The sequence below is a fragment of the Gallus gallus genome, chromosome 3 (assembly GCF_016699485.2).
Source record: "Gallus gallus isolate bGalGal1 chromosome 3, bGalGal1.mat.broiler.GRCg7b, whole genome shotgun sequence".
NCBI lineage: Eukaryota > Metazoa > Chordata > Aves > Galliformes > Phasianidae > Gallus > Gallus gallus.
In genome coordinates, this window is record NC_052534.1 from 82,510,202 (window position 1) to 82,533,607 (window position 23,406).

At 38.2% G+C, this 23,406-nt stretch overlaps 1 protein-coding gene across 2 annotated transcripts in view; it reads left to right on the forward strand.

Moving 5' to 3' along the window:
- Nucleotides 1-477: 477 nt before the first annotated feature.
- COL9A1 (collagen type IX alpha 1 chain) overlaps nucleotides 478-23,406 on the forward strand; it is a 66,076-nt gene continuing 43,147 nt past the window's right edge. Inside the window, exons 1-10 of one of the 2 annotated variants that reach the window (NM_001100911.2) lie at nucleotides 478-637; nucleotides 965-1,038; nucleotides 2,384-2,461; nucleotides 2,614-2,746; nucleotides 9,733-10,129; nucleotides 19,218-19,295; nucleotides 19,959-19,979; nucleotides 20,890-20,964; nucleotides 21,513-21,548; nucleotides 21,656-21,718. In NM_001100911.2, the coding sequence (NP_001094381.1) occupies nucleotides 624-637; nucleotides 965-1,038; nucleotides 2,384-2,461; nucleotides 2,614-2,746; nucleotides 9,733-10,129; nucleotides 19,218-19,295; nucleotides 19,959-19,979; nucleotides 20,890-20,964; nucleotides 21,513-21,548; nucleotides 21,656-21,718 (969 nt within the window). In that variant the 5' untranslated portion in view covers nucleotides 478-623. Of the gene's footprint in view, nucleotides 638-964; nucleotides 1,039-2,383; nucleotides 2,462-2,613; nucleotides 2,747-9,732; nucleotides 10,130-19,217; nucleotides 19,296-19,759; nucleotides 19,917-19,958; nucleotides 19,980-20,889; nucleotides 20,965-21,512; nucleotides 21,549-21,655; nucleotides 21,719-23,406 lie in introns of those variants that run through there. The other variant, XM_040697332.2, reaches the window with a different exon arrangement.

Genomic DNA, 23,406 nt, shown 5'->3' on the forward strand with positions numbered 1-23,406 from the left:
AAGGATCAAGTTTAAGCAGTAAAAGTCCTTTTAAATAATTGGTTTTATTCAGAAGAATCAACTAGGACACTACCAGCTAGGCTTCTCCAGAGACCTTCTGATGGATAAATCAACAAGAAATGAAAATATCTTCTTTATAGGACTGATGTTCTTTTCTTGTGAAAGTTTTTAGCTTTAACACCACAGTGAAGCCACCAGTTTCCTCAAAATCCCTTGGTACATGTTATTATTCTTTTATCTGCCTCACTGAACAGCAGCCCCTGCCATTTGGTGACTGGCATCGCTTAACTCATATATTTTTAATCTTTCTACCCTGATGCTGGCATAAGCAGCAGCCCTTTCTTTACTCTCTTGGCTTCTTTATATTCAGCTGGCTCCAGAGATCCGCCCTCAGACCCCACCAGGATACAGACGTCTGTCCAGCCCCCACCTCCTTCCCTTTGCAAGATTAAAACCAACCCAGCAGCCTGCACCTCCCTCCCCGCTGAGTCCTGCGTGGGGCAGGAGGAGCATTCTGCACCCATTCATACTCTCGTTAACAGGACTTATGACAGGGAACCAGAGAGTGTGAATATATACACCAAATATTCACATGTGAGACGTGAAGAAAACCAGCAGAGAAGATGAAAAGCAACTGGTAAGAGAACAAGTGGGATTTAGAGAAATTTGTAAATAAGAGATTAGAACAGTTAAAGCTGTCCTTGCCAGTTGGCTTCTTCGTTGTTTGTATATATATGTTGCACTATATGAAAGAAATGGTAACAGAAAGAGCTTTGTAGACATGTTTTGTTATAAGGACAAAGATAAAGCGTTCTCATAAATTGTCTCTTAAAGTCTGCTGGTAAATCCTTAACTCGTGATTTTATACTCTCAGTATGCATGACTGAGAAGAAAGTCAGTAACAGAATCTGTCAGAAACTGTACATTCACTACATTCACGCTGGAGTTCTCTTTTTGTTTACAGGAAAATTACAGCTTTCTTGTATATGTGTAGTTTTCTGGGGTCTTTCATCTCAGCTACCATCCAGCAACAATCAAGTAAGGAAATATTTCATCTTTCTGTAATTCTGAGTGTCAAAGGAATTATTCTGAACTTCTTCAAGATTAAAATTCTGTCTAGCTCTCTAACGCAGAAAGACAGAACTGTGTCTATGTATGTATGTATGAGTCTATATACACATATAGAAAGAGGGAAAAAACAATACAATGTGTATTATTTTAAGAATGCAATTAGATGTATTTTCAAGCTAAGAATTAAAATCTGCATATAGGTGATAGATACAAGACACAAATCTCCCCTCATCTTTCAGTGCTTCTACTTAGATATTATTCTGCTACATGTGGCAACAAATTGGTTTCACTTTATTTCCTGGACATAAAATGGAAATGGCTGGACTTCAGCCATATGTCTCATCAAATAATATAGAATGAGGCTATTTCTAAGGTGTAACATGTCGATGTGAATGTTCTCTTTAAGTTTGTGTTTTTAGAAGGAAACCCACATTTATTTCAGTGTTGAGCTCTTGTAGCACACAAGAGGCTCTCTGTAGGTTAGAAATGCATATCCTTCCAGTTTGAATTCTTCCCCATCCAGACCAACATTTTCCAGATTGATCTGATACTGGACTTGTGCAGAACTCTTAAATTATTTGAATAAATATTTATTTTCCCTTCCTTCTTCCTTAAATCTTATTCATTGCACAGTTTTCTAGCAGATAATATTCAGACAAATTAGATTTTTAAATTTGCTTTCCTCTAACAAAATGTCTTCTACCTTCTTCCTTGGATCAATAAAAAAATGTCAGTAAATCCTTCTTCCCCCACCCTGTATTTCATGAATGACTATTCTCTGATCAAACATGGCCCAAGAGAAGGTGGGAATGCCTGAAATACCAGAGAGGATGGAAAAAGTGCCAGCAATTTCTTTTCTTAACACACTCTTCAGTTGGCAAAAAGCTTGTTTAAGTTTCCTTGGGATTAGGGAGCCTATTGATTTAAGCAGTGATTTTTTTTTTTTTTTAAGTTTGCTTAAACCACCACAAGTTCCAGACCAGAAACTTCTTACACTGCAAGCCTTATGCTGGTACAACTATTTCTCCATAACTCTGATAGAAAAGAAGCATTATAAAGTATCACCTAAAGGATTAAAAAAAAAAAAAAAAAAAATAGGGTCAAACTCTCATTTGTTGTTTCGAGCTCTCTAGAAACAGATATTTACTTTCTTTGATTTCTGACTTTACTGCATGTACTTTAAATTTATTGTTGTATACATGTACATTTATTAATATTTACAGTTCTGTTTAATAAATATTCTTACAGTTGCTTTGCTTAAATTTTTAAGGTGGTCTCAAGCATTGTCTAACAAATTCATCCCCTTTTTCAGGATTGCCAGTCATTCTGGGTGCTCGTCAAAGAACTGATCTCTGCCCAACAATCAGGATTGGCCAAGATGACTTGCCAGGCAAGAAGCATATGACTTTTTTAGGAAATAGCTGGTGTTTAGAAACTGATATGTTTGGGTTACGTTCAGCTCTGTCACTGTTCAATGCTCCAATTAAATCAAAAGTTATACTTTAGGCATATTAAAAAAAAATATATATATTTTTCTTGCAGGCTTTGACCTGATTTCTCAGTTCCAGATAGAAAAAGCTGCTTCTCAAGGAATTGTCCAGAGAGTAGTGGGTTCTACTGCTCTACAAGTGGCTTATAAATTGGGACCCAATGTAGACTTCAGGATTCCAACCAGGTAATGCTTTTTGCTGTTTGACTTTAAAAGATACACATTTCAAAATTTTGTTTTGTAATGGAGAGATCCTCTCTGCAGCTGGACGACCTCATTTGCAAAGTTTCTGGAAATGGAAAAATGAGTTAAACTTTTTTATTATTTTGTGATGTTTTGTTGATGCTATCAGACTAAGCTGATTCCATAACAGCAATTTCAGAGACTTCTACTTTCCTCTACAAATGGTATTACTCAGAGTTCCTGAAGTTCTCCTGAAAGAGTGAAATCACTTCTAGGGAGTGAAACAAAAAGTTTTAGTTAGGGAGGCAAAGCAAAGAAAACAAGAGGAGAGTACGGAACATTTTCTCAAAACACTGAAACAAAGAGATCTTTTTGATCATGTAGTGATTGTGGAAGGTAGGAAACTTTCTTTTCATTTTGTTACTGGGTTTTTGTTGTTGTTGTTGTTGTTTTGTTTTATTTTGTTTTTATAACTGGTACATTCTGTCTGATCTACGACCATTTGACATCTAAAGGATAATGAGCATTATTTAGCACGTCACAAAGAAATTGCAATAGTAATTGGGATTTAGGAATCAAATTTTGTTTGTTCTTTATGAGCTAGACTTGGTGCAAGAGAAGGAATAAATAGTACAATAGCATAGAGAAGTCTTTGCCAAACTCAGACAAGACTGGATTCTGGTCCAGCACTTTATGTAATTAAGAATGCCTTTAATTAGCAATTAACTGGCAAGGCCCTTAATTGGACTGCTGTTTCAGTTAGGAATAATTGGAGTGTAAAGTATTTCTGCAGCTATCACTGACAGGTTTTCTTTTTGAGTTCTCCCCAACTTCTGCCTCCCTAGCCACTAGGTTAATCTAATTTCCAGCTTAACTGGCTGGCTATGTTGGACTTTCCCTCACAGTGGCAAATCCAAGTTACTTGTCCATAAAGGAGAATCCAACCATGATGAGTAAATGAGATCTTCATTTCATTGAAAACTGGAGGCTCTCAGACCCTCATCCAGTGTTTCTTAGCTCAGAAGAAGTCTGAGATATCGAAGCAGCAAGATTTTCATTTCTAAGGAAGCTGCAATGTGTTGCTGTAAATAGGGATATGTTCAACATACACAAGTAATCACTAATCAAGCCTATACCAGCTGTATTAATGTGCTGTGACATCTGAGCTGACTACTGGCACTGAGCTTGCTGGCTTGGTACGGTGCTGTTGTATAATGGATTTATCACATTCAAGACACTGACTTTGAACTCCCAATCAAAGCTGTGCGGTTAAACTGCAATACGAGCAAATGCTATACCTCAGATTTCACCCAGACTCAAATTAAAGTAATCTACAGTTGAGCTGATCCTCTTGTCACACCCAGGGAATATGTTAATGCTTGAGTCCTGACAGGGCTACAGTGAGGCTTGCTTCTTCTCTGTCACTGAGCCTGATGTTGGTGTTTTGTTCCAGTATTATTTCACAGTGTGCCCCTTGGTAGTTGACTCAGGAATGAAGTTGGCAATAAGTAAGTGAGGCTAATAGTACAGCCCTAATAATTAAAAAATAAACAAACAAACAAAAAACTTCATATAATCCCTATAAGGCATGTTAGCTGTTTTCTTTCTGGTATGAATTTGAGATGATTAAACGCCTGAAAAATGTCACAGGAGTTACTGAATTATGCAGGGCACCTCGAGCATGACTCAGCGTCCTTGATGGCACAGCTGGGTTCTGGCTTTGCCAGAGGCGGGCAGTGCCTCTGTCCCGGACTCCCGCTATGCTTCCTCAGGACTCTCCACCGCTCGCCCTGGAGCTGTCCGCGCCCGCGGTACTGAAACTCCTCCTAGCCACAAGCTCCTCAGGGCAAGTCTGGCGGGCCGCCCGCTCTGCTGCGGGGATCCCTCCTCGCTCCTGCATCAATGAACACCTCTATTAGTACAAGTTACCCGTCGGTCATGGTCAGTGAGGTCTCCTGCCTCATGAAGCAGGAAGGAATTTTACTAATCCAGACCATCCAATATTACCATTGCCATGATATGGGAAGGGGAACTCAATTAGATGGGTATGGCTCAATACATTTACTCAGTCTTTGCAAAAGCTTCCCTAAAAAGCTGCTAAGTTTTAGCTTGCTCTTTTGTTGTTTATTATACTGCCAAGGTCCAGAAGTATATCCCAAAATGAGTAGAAATGATTGTACAGCCTTGACTTAAGCTTCTCCTGTCACCCAAATAAATTCCTATTGGCCTGTGATGCTTCTCGTGGAAAATCAGCTGAAGAATCAGCATAATGTTCTTAGCATAATAAGACCCTGTGACACTGCTGTGACTCATACCCATTTTCTCTGAATACAGGGAACTTGTTTTTCAATGCAATTTATGCATTTGCTGTAGGTGTCCACCAAATAGTAAAAAAAAATGAATATTGTAATTTGGGATAATATCTGTATTTTAACTTCAAGCTTAAATATATATATATATTAACATAAGGGAATACATTCATGATATATTTTTACGAGAGGAAAAGAGCTAGCCACCCACATGCACTGGACGAAGACTTAATCCTGACTCCACAAATGGAAATCTCACTGTAGGTGACATAAGGCCTCTAAGTCAACACATGACTAGATAAATTAATGCCAGAAAATAATGCATGGCATTCATACATTATAATCTACACAGTTAGAATATTATACAAGCCCTTGGAATAATTTTGGTCCAGAATAATTAGCACTCTTTAAACAACTCCTGGACACAGCTTGGAAATTAGCACAGGCCATAGGTGTCTTTGCATGTGGTCACTGTGTTTCGGAAGTAAGAAGATTTAAACTTCTTATTGACAGGTGAACTTAGTATCAGAGCAAAATTCCAGGCACACTGAATTTTGCAGTAGGAAGTTAGCCTATGAATCTAGACATGACATGTTTTTGCCTGTAGTTTCCTCTCAGTAGAAAGTAGAGCAATGTAAGAATGTAAGATTTCTTTTGAACAGTGTTTGTATTTGGCATAGTCATGTACTGTGGACCACTTTAATAGGTGACATGACAAACTTCAGACAGTTGCTTCTAAAAATGCAAAATGCTTAGCTGGTTTTCTGTTGGTACTTTTTTTTTTTTTTTTTTTTTCTTCTTCTAATGTTTGCCAGATAGTTTTTGGTAGGTCACCTGTGACTCTAGGAAGCTTCAGGATATGCAAACATTGAATATCCCACAGCTGTGGATATATCTGATGTTGCATTACCATGAAGTTGGCCAGAAGGATTTCTGCAGCTATTCCTAGCTGTTTGTATTAATGTTTCTGAAAACTTTATCTAGAAAGAAATAATTTATCTTACTGGGAAATGGAGACCACCTAAGAAATAAACTTATATGAAATAAATGTACTTAACAGAGCAAGCAGTTATTTTGCAGTATTCAAATCAGTAGTTAACATTTAAAAATACTCTGCTGCTCTTGATGAATCCTAAAGACAGCAATACTATTCGGTACTTCTACTGCCTAGTCTGTTAACCTATCTTGTTTATACTGGTGACTGCTTGTTGGACTCAGCCTTGAATTCTTAAAGAAATATTGCTGATAAGCACTCAAGTGTTGGGATTAGTAAGACTCTTAGGTATTCATGAAAAAAAAAAGGAAAAGGAAAAGGAAAAGGAAAAGGAAAAGGAAAAGGAAAAGGAAAAGGAAAAGAGTAGTGGTTCAGAAATTCCCTTACAAATGTTTCCAGAATACAAACAAACCAAAGCCCAAAATACAAAAAAATCACACAGATGTATTAAAAAAAAAAAAAAGCAAGGACTCAAATATCTGATACAATATTGATCTGCTTTTTACACTCATATGCTCATTTCACACTTAAAGCATTAAATAACAGTTCTCAATACACAAGGGAAGTGAAACTAGACTTCTATCTTATAAATGTAAGATACAAAAATGAATAGAAACATGATATCCCTGGCCATTCTAAGTAGCTAGGAAATAGGTCAGGACTAAATTCAACCTGTATGCTTCAAGTATTTTTGTATATTAACTTTTCATTTGCTCATCTACTTGCTTCTGTGTTCAACATTTCTTGATTCTATTCCATAAATCGGTGGAATTGCATACATATATTTTTGAATTATTTACCTATTGTTTTATGCAATTCTCAGCTGTTCAAGATTACAGAATCCAACATTTGACTTTACAATGAGACTGAGGAATAGCTTCTCAACAACTGTATATTTAAGTATAATGATAAATTTGCCATGGTTTCCAAATATTTGGCATTTTAAGCTGATGATTTCAATTGGTTCTGCATATGTAAACATCACAGGCTTTGAGAAAAACTGTACTGAAGCACACTGATAAGACTGAAGCCAATGGAATTGCTCTCCATTATTACTGGAGTAACTAATATGAGAATTTGCTTTACTTGCTGAATTATAAATCTTACACAGTCTCATGCAGAATAGCTTTTTGATGTTGGGTCATGCTGTGTTTAGTTAGGCTGGGCCACATTACTGATATTTGGTCTAATGTCAGCAGCTTTTCTGTTTTGTTTTTTTTTAAATATAAATATTTGCTCATGTTCGTGTACTGATTTTTTTTTACTGTTGTATATACAGTACTTATAATTGAATTTTCTCTTACTGATGTCACAAGATCTTACACATTTTCTCTTCTTTGTATTATCACTTGAAAAATATATTTCTTTTCTAGTTTAATTTTGGAGAAAGAAGAACCCATGTGATGGCTTGTAAAGCACTAGTTCTACAGCTAAATATGGTGCACAGAATTTTTTTTTTTTTTGCCAATCTGGCATAAACTTCCTTCTAATAATAAAAAATGTAACTGTGTTTACTTACTAGGTTTTTAATTTAATTTAATTCTTATTTATTTTACTTATTTATTTTTTGCTAGTGTAGTTATGGTGGGCTGAGAATGTTCTATTTTAATCAGTATTGCCATGACAGTAAAACTTATCAGTGCAGAGAAAGAATGAAAGTGTCTTGTAAGAGGACCTGGGATTAGTAATGCTTTCTTTAGCTGTAGAGCTTGGTGAATCAGATCCCCTAGAATCACTAAACTTGATAGTGGAAAGCCACATGGTTAAAAATTACTTAAAAACGACACCTTCGACAGAATAGTGCAAAAACATCTGTTGTGCAAGAGCAAAGGGCGGATGAAGAGATAAATTATTCAGATGTGCTAAGGTTTTAGCAGTAGAGGAGATTGAAACACTTGCTTAAGAGATATTATAGAAGGACACAGAGGCCCGTGAAAGATGTGCTGAGTGTATCAGGAGCTTAGGAAGAGTTTAGTGTGCATCAGAAGAAAAACAAGGAGTGCATTTCCAGACAGGGAAGAATATGGTAGCATGATGTGTAAGCTAGAAGCCCAACAAAAGGAAGGACAGTGGATAGCAGTAAGCACTATAAAGTGCTCAGAAAAAAGAGGAAAGGTAAAAAGTCCACACATTCACATTTGCATTTAGGATGGTAAGAAACAAATCAAAGTAAACCAATGAGAGAATACAACAAGTTAGATAAAATGCTATTGAACAAATCAGCTGGGGCAGATTATTGAATTTGCAGTCAACAGGGAAACAAGTCACAGCAAACCACAGACAATTCAGAGTTAACAGCAAGAAGCCCCCTCTCCCACCTTTGAGTATCTCTATGTGTAAGGAGATAATCTTCCATCAAAACATTCCCATTCTTCGTACAACAGCTTTGCCTGCAGCTGACGTACATAACAAACTTCAGGCTCAAGTGGAAGGGGCAGAAACGCTTGCAGTTTGGATAGATTATTCTTAAAATGAAGTTATTGCTACTGCTGCCAGCTTTCCTGGTCAGTACCGAAATCTTGGTAGGGCTGTACCGTCGCCTGCTGGAAGAGGATGGCACTACAGCTTTGGGCACCTCTGCACTCCAGATAGTGAAGATTCTGAAGTGCCGGCTTACTGAGTCGGCTGTCATCCAGGATAGAGAATAAGAAGCAGTTAACTCATTTTTGTTTCCTTCTTTCTTTCTTTCTCTTTCTTCTTTTTTTTTTTCTTTGCCTTAGCCATAGAGATTCACTAATGGCTAAATTCTTGCTGAGATAGGATTGATCTGCCACTCAGAAATAATCTTCGCTCGAAATGCCTGCTTACCTTGAGAACTTATTTTAATGAATGTTGGTAACAAAAAGCTTTGCATGTCTCCATCTCTATGAAATTTAGTCAAATACAACCTTTTTCATGTGACATTCTTAAGTGTGGAGTGATGGTAAATTATGTATCAATGTCAACTCAGTTAGGATGCAACAATTTCACCACATAAAAACTGAAGACTTATTTTTAAAATACTGCATGGGATCCACTGGTACATTAGAGCTAAAAATGATGTAATTATTTTAGACATTAATACAGCTGTGTTTGTGTTTTCAAATCTTGAATGTTATAGCAGTGACAAAACAGTGAAATATTTTATATAAGGAAAATCTGTTCCCTGCTACTTGTAGTCTTGTTAGCGTAGGTTCTTAATATCTGTATGATTATCAATAAATGTTTCGTTGAAAGGTTTCTGCTGTAGTGACAGATAATACATTAACAAAATGGGTATTGTCAGGCTGAACAAGAAAATGCCTTTTCAAAAGACATTCTTATGCCTTCAAAATTAAAGAAACTCTGCACTGTTTATCCAGTCAAGTAAAAGTCACACTAAGTTGACTGATTTTGTAAGTGTAATAAAAGCATCATAATTGTAGGATATACTTTCTAAAGGTAAAATACTAGTCTGCTGTTTCATGATTCATTATTCATGGAAAGGGTTATCATAAACATTTTAAAATAGAGGAAGAAGAACCCACACTTGTGAACTAGTTCCTACAATGCTAATGCCTCTGAAGGATATGTCTTCTTGAGACTCTTAAGGTAGAAAAGTACAGATAAAAGAGTGTCTACAGTATGGTTCTACTCAGGAACTGATTCTGTGTGGAGTTTTACAGAACAAATACACAACAAATTCACTGTATTTTGATCTTACACAGTGCAATATATTCCAATGGATTGCCTGATGAATACTCCTTTCTTACTACTTTTCGGATGACTGGAGCCACACTTCAGAAATACTGGACTATTTGGCAGATTCAGGATTCTTCAGGAAAAGAACAAGTTGGAGTGAATCTCAATGGTCCAATGAAAAGCGTTGAGTTTTCTTATAAAGGAGTGGATGGAAGTCTCCAGACTGCATCATTTTTACATTTGCCTTTCTTGTTTGATTCCCAATGGCACAAGCTTATGATAAGTGTGGAAACAACCAGCGTTACACTTTTTATTGACTGTATAAAGGTAGAAACCCTAAACATAAAACCAAAGGGGAAAATCAGTGTTGATGGCTTCTCAGTGCTTGGAAGACTCAAAAATAATCCTCAAATTTCAGTTCCGGTAAGTTTCAAAATCTTATATTACTGAAAAAACATAAAATGTTTCATTCTTAATCTTTCTATGGAACACATCTTCAAATACTTTCTTAAAACAAAGATGGCAGAAAATAATCCCCTTGGCAGGTAAGTACTAACTCTTAATTTCAAATTCTGTGTGCATACATATAAACAGTGGTAGGTAAGGGATGATTCAGGCTATGTCTACGTTTCATCAGTGAACTTTCTTAGACAACCACACATCTGTCATTGGATCCTATTCTGTCTGGATATATCAGCTCTATGTTCCCTTGTTTGTATCATATATGGAGCTTAATCTAGAAGGAAGCCTCGGGACATGGGCTTGTGGACTGTACCTCACATCAAAGAGACCAAAGCATTCATTGAACAGGAACTGGGATCTCTCACTTCTATGTGCACACAAACTATAAGCTAGAGATGATTAGTCCTGTCTCAGAATAAATATCTTATGTAGTTACTACAAAGGGAATATCTCCTACATGAGATTGATCAAAACTCACTATGGTGTGTTCCTTTATTCTGTGTGACAAGAACAGGCAGTTAAATGGTTATTTTATATCCTGTTCTTTAATTTAATGCTTAAAATATCTTCTTCATGCTAATATAGTGAGGAGAGAGTTGTTTTGGTGGAGAAAATCACATTGAGAGTCACATATGGAAAAATTGAATGCTTTTGTACCCTTCTATCAAGAAAACTGAAGATGAAAAACCTCAGGGATTTTATTATTTGACTATCTGATGTAGTACCCAAGATCAATGATTAATATAAAACACAGAGAAAGTGACATACTCATAACTTCTGACAGAAAACTACTTGTAGCTGTTACATCTGCATTTTTCCTTCTAGATATCTGTGAAAGTGTCTTCTCAGCCAGTGTTTTTTCAGCTATTGAGTCATACTGCATTTTATGTTGAATAATATAAGTTTCCTTTTTTGCCAAGGATCCTCTTTACATGTCTTAGGAGCATATAACATGAACAGTAAGGCATTCATTTCAGAATGAGTTGAATGGCAAAAGAGAATCACATATTTAATACATAGCGAACATTTTCCTTATTCCTACACTGCAGATTTGCATCAACTTTGAAGTACAATGAGTGAAGTGAGATACAATCTTGCATTATCTATATCTCACATTATTTGTCAAAATTGTATAAAATTCAAAGGGCAAATGTCGCAAGAAAAGTAACATCTCATAATTTGTCATCTCTGTATGTATAGGTAATTATACTGCACTGGATAGGAATTAGATTTTCTTGGAACATGGTGACAGAGGTTTCTGAAAGTCACTGCCTAGTATGTAGCTCTCAGTGTGGATTAGGATATATCAGTAGCTGAAAAGCGGTACTAATACTGCTGAGAACAAAAATTAATCTTTGAAAATATCATTCAATATCATAATACTGGAGTTGATATTGTAATGATTAACTGTACATTTACTGACTGGTCTGAGGAATATTAGTGGTTGAAGGAATGGATGGGATGATGAAAATATTACATACTCTAAAATATTCTACATATTTTAGGGTGAAAGTCCACAGTCTTTGAAAAGATATCTAGATTAAATGCACAGAGAGATGTAGGCATTAATGTAATAGTATTGAAATGTCCACTATGAAGTATTACAGTAAACCATGCCCTCAGGTTAAATGCATTTAAAAACAAGGAGGGCTCCTGTTGCATGATGAAATAGTGGTTGGAGGAGGCAGCCTACCAACTAGGAGGGAGTTATGGTTTTAAGGTGATCTTGTCTAGAACTTGGATTTCCCTGATGCCAGCAGTGTGTACTTACAGCCCAGAAGGTCAGTGATAACCTGGGTTCTATCAAAAGAGCGATGGCCAGCAGGGTGAGGGAGGTGACTGTCACCCTCTGCTCTACCCTCATGAAGTTCCACTTGGAGTGTTATGTCCAAGTCTGGAGCTCCCAGCACAAGAAAGTCATGGAGATGTTGGAGTGGGTCCAGAGGAGGGCCAGAAAGAGCTGCAGCACATCTCCTGTGAAGAAAGGTTGAGGGAGCTGGGCTTGTTCAGCCTGGAGAAGAGGAGGGTCTTCTTGGAAGACCTTTTTGTGGCTTTCAGTATATAAAACGGGTCTTATGAAAAAGATGAAGACTTTTTATTAGAGCCTGTAGTGACAGGACAATGGGCAATGGTTTCAGATTTAAAGAGGATAGAAATTGGGTATAAGGAAGTCATTTTTCATGATGACAGTGGTGACATGCTGGAATAGGTTTCCCAGAGAATTTATGGATGTTCCACCATTGCAAGTGTTCAAAATCATATTGGACAGAGCTCTGAGCATCCTGATCTTGTGGAAGATGTCCTTGCCAATTGCTGTGGACTTGGACTAGGTGATTCCTTTCCGAATCAAACCATTTTATGATTCTGTGATTATGGCTAGGATTAATGAAGTTGGAAAAAGGAGCAGAGGAAAATTAGAATTTTATCCTTCTTCCTCTTCTGCCATTTTTGGGTGTTTTCAACCCTGTGTTTTGCAGAGACTTGATTTTTTTTCAGTGAGGCATACAAAAAAAGAACAGTAATAGGCTGGACATTTCAGATATTTTGTGGGGAAAGAGTGTCTTGCATGAAGTTCTGCCTCATATATGTTTAAGCACTTATATCATTAAGCATTAAGCATTAGTGCAAAGCTATGTGGTGTTGTGGGGAATGTGAGGTATAGGACACCCTGCTTCAAGGATGAAAGGGCAAGATGAAATTAAGTCACTTTTAGAATTCATCATTTATTGTGCAAAATATTTCTTTACATCTTTGAAATGTTTATGGAAGGATTCATGGTCAATGTATTTTCTGAAAAAAACTCAATTTTTTTGAGTAAAGTAGGTCTTAAAACTGAGGAATATGTTGCAGTTTTTGACAAAAAGAATAATGAATCACTGGAACAAGTTGTTGAGGAAGGAACAATGTAAGAACCTCATTAAGTTTTTAAGCCAAATCTAGACATCAAAAACTGTATTTTAACTCAGACAGAACTGTGTTTCTGACATAGGACACCCTAGATAGAATTGCACGGCCTGTACTTTGAAGTCAAAACTGACAATCATGGTGGTCCAGCCCGATATTATAAAACTGTAGATTAAGGAAGACCATATAATTTGGAATTATGGTAAAGAAAATGTACAAGCAGATGGAATAGAGATTTTAAAATGGCTTTATATATTGCACAAGTTTGTGGTTTAACTTGTGTATTTGTTTTCTCTTTAAATTGAGTAAATAAAGCTATGGTTGGGTACATTCTGGACTTATCCTTTTACTTGCTTGACTATACTCAGCTTAAACATCTCATAAGTCTTGGTTATTTAATCCAGGCATGATTTCTGATTTATTTCCAAGCATTGTTAAAGTATATTACTTCCAGTAGTATAATTTTTAAAGTACATAAACTATGTTTCCTCTTCTTGTTTTTTTCTTTTCCTTCACTATTCTGCGAGTGCTCACTTTATCTTGCAGAATAAATCAGTTTTTTATGAGTGCAAATAATACATCTCATTTTAAAAGATATTCTTTATTGCCTGTTGCTACTACGATTGCCTTGGAGGTATTATATAGAGTTCCATTAGAAATAATGTCTTGTCTTTGAGCTTTTAGAAGGATTTCTTCCAAGATTTCTGGAATGTTTTACAGGGGGCAAAATTTTATACAGGTTTACAGCTTCATTTTATCTTTTTTAGATAGAAAACACACAGTATTTCTTTCTTTCTTTCTTTTTTTTTTGTTTAATCTAAAAGTAATTCAAATGATCCACTATAAGCTCTAAGTAATAAATATGAGATTTATAATAATTTCAATACCAAAAAAGAACCTTCTTCCTGAATTCCATGCATGTTATGAGAAGGTAAGGGCATTGATTACAAATTGCTCAAATATTAACTGTTAACTGTTAATTAAATATTAAATATTAACTGTTGTAAGATGATAGAAATTACCTTAGTTTCCTTGATTTCAGAGGCCAAATTTCTCATAATTGACACTAAACACTTCATTAGAAATGATCCCTGGTCATTATTTAATTGACATTTAATGTTTTTGACTAGACTCCTGCAGTTATCTGACTCGTAACATCTAAGAGGAAAGTGATTATGAGTATTTGCTAAACAGGGATCAATTTACAGCATTGCACAGATTATGCCTGTGTAAGATAAAAAATAATGTCTTTCCTTCACCCTGAGAAATCTCACAGAATAAAATGATATGTTTTAAATATATATAGCTTATTCCTTGTCACTTGAAAGCAAATGTACAAACAGTAAATGATAGAATTCCCTTAGAACAAACGTGGATATCATTGATGAAAAGTAGTAGAGGGGCTCCCACCTGAAAACTGATCAGCTGAACTGTAGTTCTCCTGAAGGGCTATCTTTCCTTGAATCATCCCTGAGGCACCAATTACCCAGCAGGGCACAGGGAGCCAGCTTGTCCAGAAGGCATCTGCAGACATGCTCTGATTTAGCCCCAGAGGAATGTCAGAGTTTTTCTTAAAGCCTACAACACTGTAAAATGCTTAACTACGGACTTATGCTACTCCAGATATTTAATTCTTATTTAGATTTTACTAAACCTCCATTCACCTAATCAAAAGCACTATTAAGACAATTGAATTGCATATATCCACTATGGAGATATGCAAAATGGTTGACAGATATGGGCATTTCCATAAAACTGAAGAGGGCAAAACAGTAAACAGGCAAACACAACTAATTGAGTTATACCTATTCTGTGAAATTAAAATTAAACTGAAATGCTGTAGGAATTTTGGAAAATGAATAATGAATATAGGTCAAAATTATTGACCTATAGATCTTGCACATCTATGGGTCTTTAAGGATTAAATTTTAATTTGCTTTATGATTACCTTTGATTTATCTGAGGTTAATTTCTAAGATCTTTGTACCTGAATTTCATCCTTAATGACGGTTTGCACTGATTTGATAGAACATCTACATGTTATATCTTCAAAATGGTTGCTTTCTTTTAATAAGCTCAACATACTCAGAAAGATCACTGAGAAATACTGGCAAGGGAAAAGGTACCTTGATAATAAGGCCAGGACATATTTGCCTTTCTCTCACCTCCCCTAAATGAACATGAGGTCAGTCCCACCCTTTTACTATTTTTCCAGTGAAATGGTTTTATTTTTAACTTAAAAAAAAAGTCACAGATTCCATTTCACTTTTTGTTTTACATAACGTTAAAGCAATAGAAAAAGCCCAAAGCAAATTAATTACGAAGCAATCTGATTTAAAAAAAATAAACATGTGGCCTGACCAAGTAACTGTCAAAGACATGTTAAATTATGATAGCTGCTCTGAGAGTAATACCTTCTATGTTATTATGTTGGCCAATGACATCAGAGGTGGATATTGGTGGTACAGCAGTAGAGGTTGAACCTTTCCACCAATATTCCATCTCATGTTGTTGCTGTGTGACAGATGGCAGTGGAGGGGCAGTCTGACGACATGGCCTCTGGCATGGAAGTGCATGGAAGGAAAGGTGTGTCACTGAATTCCTCTGTGGGGAAAAAAATGGCACCCACTGACATTCATTGATGCCTGCTGAACATTTATGGAGGTCAAACAGTAGATATTAGCACAGAGAGAAGGAGGGTGATGCATTTTAGCAGTAATGACAGTGGCATGAAAGACAAACCACATTCCAGATGGCCATGCAGATTTTTATGAGTGCAGCATTCAGGCTGTTGTTTACTGCCTGAGAAAATGCATAGCTAATGGTGGTGACTATGCTGAAAAATATTTTTTTGTAGGTGACAATTTTCTCTACCAAATTGTCTCATTGTGCTCTTTGCATCTGTTGTAGTTTCTATGGAAATAAATAGGAGGCACTACTTTCAGAGCAACCAACATACTTCTGCACGTATAAAACATTTCAACTCCTTTCATATTCACCTTACAGTAAAGTGATTTGTAAACAATGCTAGGCATTTTTTCCTGCATGGAATGCCTTCCTCTCTTGTTCAGACTTATTTTTGTTTGCTTTTTAATCTCATAAGAGTACCAGGTCTTACATAGTGCTTACCATTCAAACTCCTTCTTGATCAAAACAAAATGATCAGATTTCTCTTTAGCCTTTCAAGAATGTAAGAAGAAAACATAGGACACTAAAGGGATTTCCTGGCTCAGGGGTAAAATCCCATCCCATAAAATAGGATGCAGCAAGTCATCCAATTTTATGACCTCATTATAAATTTTGTTTAATATTGACTTTGTTCAAAGTTGAAAAACTTGGTTCCAACTTAAAAAATGTATAATACACGTTTGCTAGTAGTATTCTCTTGAGATGGGTTTGTTGGCACTTGGAGAATCTTGCATTGAAGTACAGCCCAACCCAGTAATTAGCATTTTCTCATGTCACATCCTTCTTACCTTAATGCAGAAGCCAAAAAATCCCAAAAGAAACAACAACAAAATACTACCAGACAACAGCCCCGCCACAAATACACACACAAAGAAGTAATTATTATCTATATACGAGAAAAAGCAAAACAACGTGTTGATGCAGATATTGGCTACTGGTGGCATGGTTTAAAGTCATTTTTCACAGTGTTTGCAGATATTATAACTCTTTGCAAGTTGAAAGCTTGCTCAAAACTATTGATTTCAGTTACATTTGTTGTTGATCAGACTTTCTGCATAACCTGTACCAAGGTATTTCCGTTCAAGCAACCAATCTTTCCTACTGTGATGCAGAATGCCATCTAAACCAGCTATTTTGATTTAAATAGTCTGTAAGACAGAGTACTCTATGAGATAAAAGCAGGAGTATAATCCACTCATTCAGTAGTATCTTTCTGCCTTTACCACAGAGCAACCTGTTCTTTTTCTACCACCTTTTCCTCTTATTCAGTCCCAAACTCCAGTTTCTACAGTACTTAAACTTGCTCATTTGGTCTGGTGAATGAGGCAAGTATTCTGAGGGAAGAAGAGTAAAATCACACTCGTCCTGGTCAGATACAGTGGAAGTGTTGATAGGCAACCTCTACTGTTTCTGAGCTACCAAATGGATTAGCCTTTAGTTTTAGTACTACTAAATGTTATTCAATTTCATTTTAACATTAAACAGACAAACAGTAAAAGAAGAAATTGTCCCTTTGTACCATGTCTATCCTTTTAAATCAGGAATGGATTCTTATTTAAATCAGAAATAGATTAAGCCCAGCTTAAGCATTCATTAAGAGCCAGTTAAAAACCTCTCAGCCTCCAGAAGTGAGCTTCAGGGTGAATAATGCAGAGAATCAGAACTCGGAACTGGGTAGTATGTTATGAAATAAATTATCTAGGGGTCATTTGGTCCCATTTTATGCTTTTTTTTTGTGAATCTTCAGATTCCAGATACACTCTTATTTTTATTACTGTATTGCCAGCTATTAAATTATAATACACTCACAACAATACAATACACAATTATATACACTCAAAACTTTTACGTATATTCCGTCATTCAGTTGTCTATTATGAAGGATTGGGAAAGGTTTTAAAATGAGAATTGAATAAAGAAGATAAAGAATAGACTCAGATAATGGTGTCAGATAACACAACAGGTAAAAGAAACTGCGATTCTGCCTCTTTTGTGCTGTTCACAGCACTGCGGAGGCTGCAATAACTGCAGTAAATAGAAGAGCAGAGATGTGATAGCAAGGATTTCAGGAGTGGCAGCACTGAAGTGGAGAAGGTGAAAGGAAGAACAAAAAAGCAACTTGTGGACATGTGGGTGTTTTGCAGAAATCTTAAAGGACTTCAGACTCTAAACATTTTTTAGCTACAGCAGTCAGTATGCAATTACATTAATATAGAGGAAAGCACCTCAGGATGGCAGTTCTTTCTGCATCAACCATAGGCTGGGACAGAAAAGAGCAATGAAATATCCTAGCAGGAGCGCAGGTGGTAGCCAGAAAAAAAAGCACTGATATATTAAACTGTGGGAGGGATGATGGGAAGCTACTTCAGCTCTATAGAATAAGGAAAATTCAGAGGAGCAAAGAAATAATCAGTGAATGCCCTTGGATGCTCGCATTTCTATTTTCAGTTTCTCAGAAAAACAAATCACAGTCTTTGCCACACAGAACTCCATGTTGTTACAAGTTAAAAAATAATCCTTCTTCTTCCTCAATTTGTCATCCATTCATAATGAAATAAAAGGAAAAAGAGCCTGTGAATTTTATCACTGAGGACTCGCTGCGCAGACCACTCATCTGTGGGTCATAAGCCAAGCTGGCACTATATCAGATGGAAGACATTAAACCTTGAACATAATAACTATGCACAACATTTATTATTGTAATATACTTTTGGTACTTAAAATTCCACTTGAGGCATGATATACCAGTGGATATGCCTCTGACGATGTGTATTTGAGCTACTGAATAACTTTTAACAGAGGCTATGTAATATTTAATTTACATATGCAAATCAAGAAAGACTCAGTGACATGTTCTGAGAAGAGGCTGCCTTAATCCAATGTCATTTTCCAGGGCCAAATAAAAATTCAAGGAATATGTGAAATTTCACAGATGGGTATTACTCAGCTGCAGGGTTTTGCTTAGTGTACATATGATCCACATGTTTGAACTCCTCACACTTAGACCATCTGTTTCTGATGGACCTATCTCTCCTCATGGACACAACTGTTTAGTCAGAAGAAATCTTTCTGGGACTGTGTGTCCTTCAATAAAACCATCAGTATAACATAATATGAGATAACTGCCTGTGCACTTATCTATAAAAATAAATGATGAACCTCACCTTCTCTTTAAATCTCTCAGCAGGTTTATGCTCCCTCTTTACAATGCCTCTGAACTTTGTGTCTGAAGGCATGCAGAGTGGTGACCTGCTCTAGAGGAAGCTCCAGAGGTTGAGCCAGTCCACTCCTGTGGCCTGTGCTGAACAGCAGCACCCCCATACCCTTATCACTGCACCAATTAGTGTTAAATGCCTACCTTTCAAAGTATACCGTTAGCTGATCAGTGTTTATCCTACTAAAACTTTGTCAAGTGTGAGCCCCTACTGAATTAATGTTGTTTTGTCTTCCCTACCAGTTTGAAGTCCAGTGGATGCTGATTCACTGCGATCCCCTGCGGCCCCAGAGAGAAGGTTGTGGTGAGCTCCCAGCCCGGGTAAGCCGCGTTCCCAGCCTGACAGTGCTGAACTGGGCTGCCACTAAATCTATGAAGTTCACAGGAGCTTCATTTTTCCCCGTCTATGTCCAGAGAAGTCTATTTCACCATACCTGACTGAAATTTGGTGCCTTTAGCAATCCAGCCCCCTGGAGTAGCAGCCTCACTTTAACTCTTCCATGCCTTCCTATCTTTTCCTTCTCAGCCAGTGCTAGGGTCAGAGGCTTTTGAAAGCTATCCCTGACAGTGAAGAGAGATTGCTGTCTCCTTGCAGACTCCTGGGCAACCTGAGGGAGGGAAACCCTTGCTGGGAGGTGAGGGAGGGTGCCCAAAACAACAGCGAGCAGGGCAAAGGGTTAAAGGTACTGCTGTCATTCAATCCTCTTCCTCCCAGCCTTCAGCTCTCCTCCAATCCCACGACCCTCTCCCAGGCAGTTAATAAGGAACTGTGAGGGGTGCCTTGCAGCTGAAAGGTGAACTGGGCTGTAAGGCACATTTTGGATTTCTGTGTATTGTAGCACCTAGGTGGCTGCAAAATCTGTTCCCACTATGGCCTGGGCTGCATGGGGCCCTCTGCTTCTCGGGCTTTTCTTGCAGATTTTTTGCCTCTGCCTTGCTCAAGTAAGTTTATTCTGACTTTATACCTGTTTTTCTCCCTTACAGATAAGCCAGACAGTGATTGAGGTAAGTGTGAGGGAAGGGATGGTGCTGCATGCTAAGGGAAAGGGTTTGGATGAAGAGGGGCTGAAGGCTGCTTTCTGTCATGCCCTGGAACTGACCTGCTGGAGAGTTTTTGACCCTTTTATCCTTCATCTACAAATATCACTGGATAGATTACTGCTGGAAAGTCTGGTGTGGGGAGGAAAGGCAGCCAGAGCAGCAGCTCTGTGAGGAGCAGGGCCCCAGCAGGCCCTGGGCTGGCCTCTGTCTCAACAGAGTGCCTTTGTGGGGACAGCCAGAGTTGGCTGTGGGTAGAACAGAGACCCTCATTATAGGACGGAGACCTGTAAAAGCCTTTCTCTCAGTTTCCACGCGCCGCGCCTCCCACCTCTCCCCTGGGAGCCTGGCACTTGGAGAAAGTTTCTCTGTAAATGCTAATGTAATCCTGTGGAAACAGGGCAGCCTCTGAACCTGGACTGAAGTAGGGAAAGGGTTAGTTTTAAACTTTCTTCCTTAGCACAAACTCTGGGGAAGACTGTCTGCTTTATGTTGGCTGAGTAAGCCACTGACTGAGCTCAGTGAACTTTAGTGCTTAGTTTGCAAAGATCACTGTCTTTAATTTTGCCACTCTAATATTAGCACATAGCTGGGGCAAGGAGTTAAGTCCTCCAGGCCAGCACTATGGGAGCAGAGGGGCATCCAGACTGAGGAAGGGGTTTAACACCTCATTCCTGTGCTGACTGTGAGAGGAGTGTGCCGGTATCACTTCAAAAGCGAAAGCATAGGGCCTGCTTGTCCTGACATGGGTATGGGGAGAACACAGATCACCAGTCCTGCTATGACCCCCTGACTTACCCAGAGAAGCCCTCACTCACACATTGGCTTTTACAGATTTGCCAGGATCTAATTGCTTCTTTTTTTTACTCCTTGTCAGAGAGGTCTTCCTGGTCCACCAGGCCCCCCAGGTCCACCAGGGCCACCAGGAGTTCCTGGCATTGATGGCATCGATGTAAGTATTTCCTAAGCCTTGCCTAGGGAACAGGTGATGCCTCAAGATGTGCCTGCATTGTCCTCTGCATTCGATTCTGAGGAGAACTGGCTGGAGATCCACCCAGGAAGTGATGGATTCTGTAGCAGGCTTGGGGAGTGGCTTTTCCAATTCTCTCTGATATTATAGGACGTTATAAGAATTTTTATTTTATGTAATCATGGTCATATGCTGTGATTAATTGTCTTAAATAGGGTGTAAGGATTTTATAAATCAAATCTCAAAAGGAATTATGTAGCATCACCTTTCTAAAGCATGCTAAGAAGTTGTGGCGTTATTTCCGATAGCAGCCGCTATGTATTTCCCCCCATTTCCTGACAGAACTTTCTGTGATTATTTCTGTTAGACTGTAGTAGAATTCATGTGAGTTTATTATTCATTTCCTACAAATAAATAAATAAATAAAACCAATTTGGGATTATTCCCAATAATCTGGAAGTCAGTGTTTCTCACAAGGGTCCATAATAGGTCCCTATAAGCCTAATACCTTTCGTTTTGTCCCTTGTTAGGGAGAGAGAGGACCTAACGGCCCCCCCGGTCCACCGGTAAGTGATTTCAGCTACTTTGTGTTTGCTTCTTGAGACAGAGGTACAAGGCTTTGTTTCTGCTTCCCGCTCTGCAGTATGCTTACCTCTGCCTTTGAATCCCAAAGGGTCCGGACGGCGACGCAGGCAAAGCGGGATCCCCGGGCCTGCCTGGAGAGCCAGGAGCTGATGTGAGTATGCTTGACTTTCTGGAATTTCTTTAAGTGCTTGGTTTTAGTCTATTTCTGTAGAAGCATGACCTTCTCCTGAGGTCTCTGGCTTCCTCAGAGCTGCCAGCTGAGTGCCAGCAGCACGAGTTAGGGAGAGGCACTTCGCTCCAAGCTAAAACATGCTCTCTGGAAGGAACACAGCTCTGTGTCCTCCCTTCTGGAGCGAAGCAGGCGAGGTTGGATGATGCCACCCTGCTGAAGAGAGGGCCCCAACAATGGACGGTCGTGGTGCAGGCGGGAAGGGAGTCGTGCGAGTACTGCACGGCCCGGGCGCTGAGGCGAGCCGGATCCCTACGCGGCCGGCAGGCAGGGGGCGCTAAAGCAGCCTCTGGCTGTCACCGCCACGCGGCCGCGGGTCCCCACGCGGCGGTTGGCGCCCGGCGCCTGAGGGGAGCGGCGCGGGTGTCGGTGGTTCTGGGTCTCGTTAGACTACTGTGCCCTAAACAGGGGATGTGATCACTTAGATCTAATGCCAGGGTGCATGCAAGCTGATGTGTGGCTTGCACTGAATGGCTTTTTAATTTTAAGCGTAAAAAGTACAGAAAAAACATGACACAGTGCTATATTAAAGAACACTCCAATTGAAATAAATTAAACGGCTTAATTTTATTAATGATTGAAACACTGTTGCAGGATTAGGGTTTTTCTTTTTCTTAGAGGTAGTAAGTGAACATAGAGCTGGAGAAGTCTTTAGTCAGGCTTCAAAATTCAAATTTGAAGGATGAAATGGGCTTGCCACCGCTCCCCTTACTTTCACTATTTCTTATCAGCTTCCTTTCTTCCTGACAGCAATACAGGACCATGGCCCATTTGTGTATGTCAAAAACCCATAAGAAGAGCTGCAACTTTTATAATTCTCAGTTTAGGCATGACTTTCTCTCCCTTGCCAGGATTCATGGTAACACAATCAGGTGAAACAGAACTTTTAGAACTCAAGTCAGCTGTTAACACTCATTCACACTTGCTTGTACACTCATGTTTATCAGTGAGTGAATCCAATACTAGAATGGTATATTCTGAAACAGCAATCCCTTTTCATTTCCAGTAAAAAAAAGAAGAAAGAAGACCTTACTGTACTCCCACTGAGCATCCAACTTTTAATTGGGGTTTTAGATTTATAATTCCTTCTTCCCTTTTTAATTGGTGAAGCAGTTCTGACTTCTTAAATTCTTTCTTTTCTTTCACAAACTGTTTCAGTGTCAGGTTTAATAGACTGAGTTAAGATTCTGTACAGTAATTGCCTGTAATGATCATGTAAGCTTTAGAAAGAAAATTAACAGAGAATACAACCCTCTGGGTGAACACTGGCTTGCTGGAGGTGAACCAAAAGAGGAAATTATTGGACAAACATAAAAGCAAGGCTTTTCTTATGGTTCTCTGGAAATTTCTAAACTGTCTAAGCTGATTAAAATTTTGGAGATGAAAATAAACAGAAGAACCCCAAATGAATTTGCAGTTATAATATCATTATGGCTTTTTAATTTTAGCCAGGTAAATAAGTATTGTTCAAAGATTAACCTCAAATCCAGCTTGATAGCTTTGTTGATCTGTTTGTTTATTTATTTATTTATTTTTGGTTCAAAGTGATGAACATAAGCATGTTCCAGTTCATTTAGACAAGCCAGTCTCCATAGCCTCTTTTCCCAAGA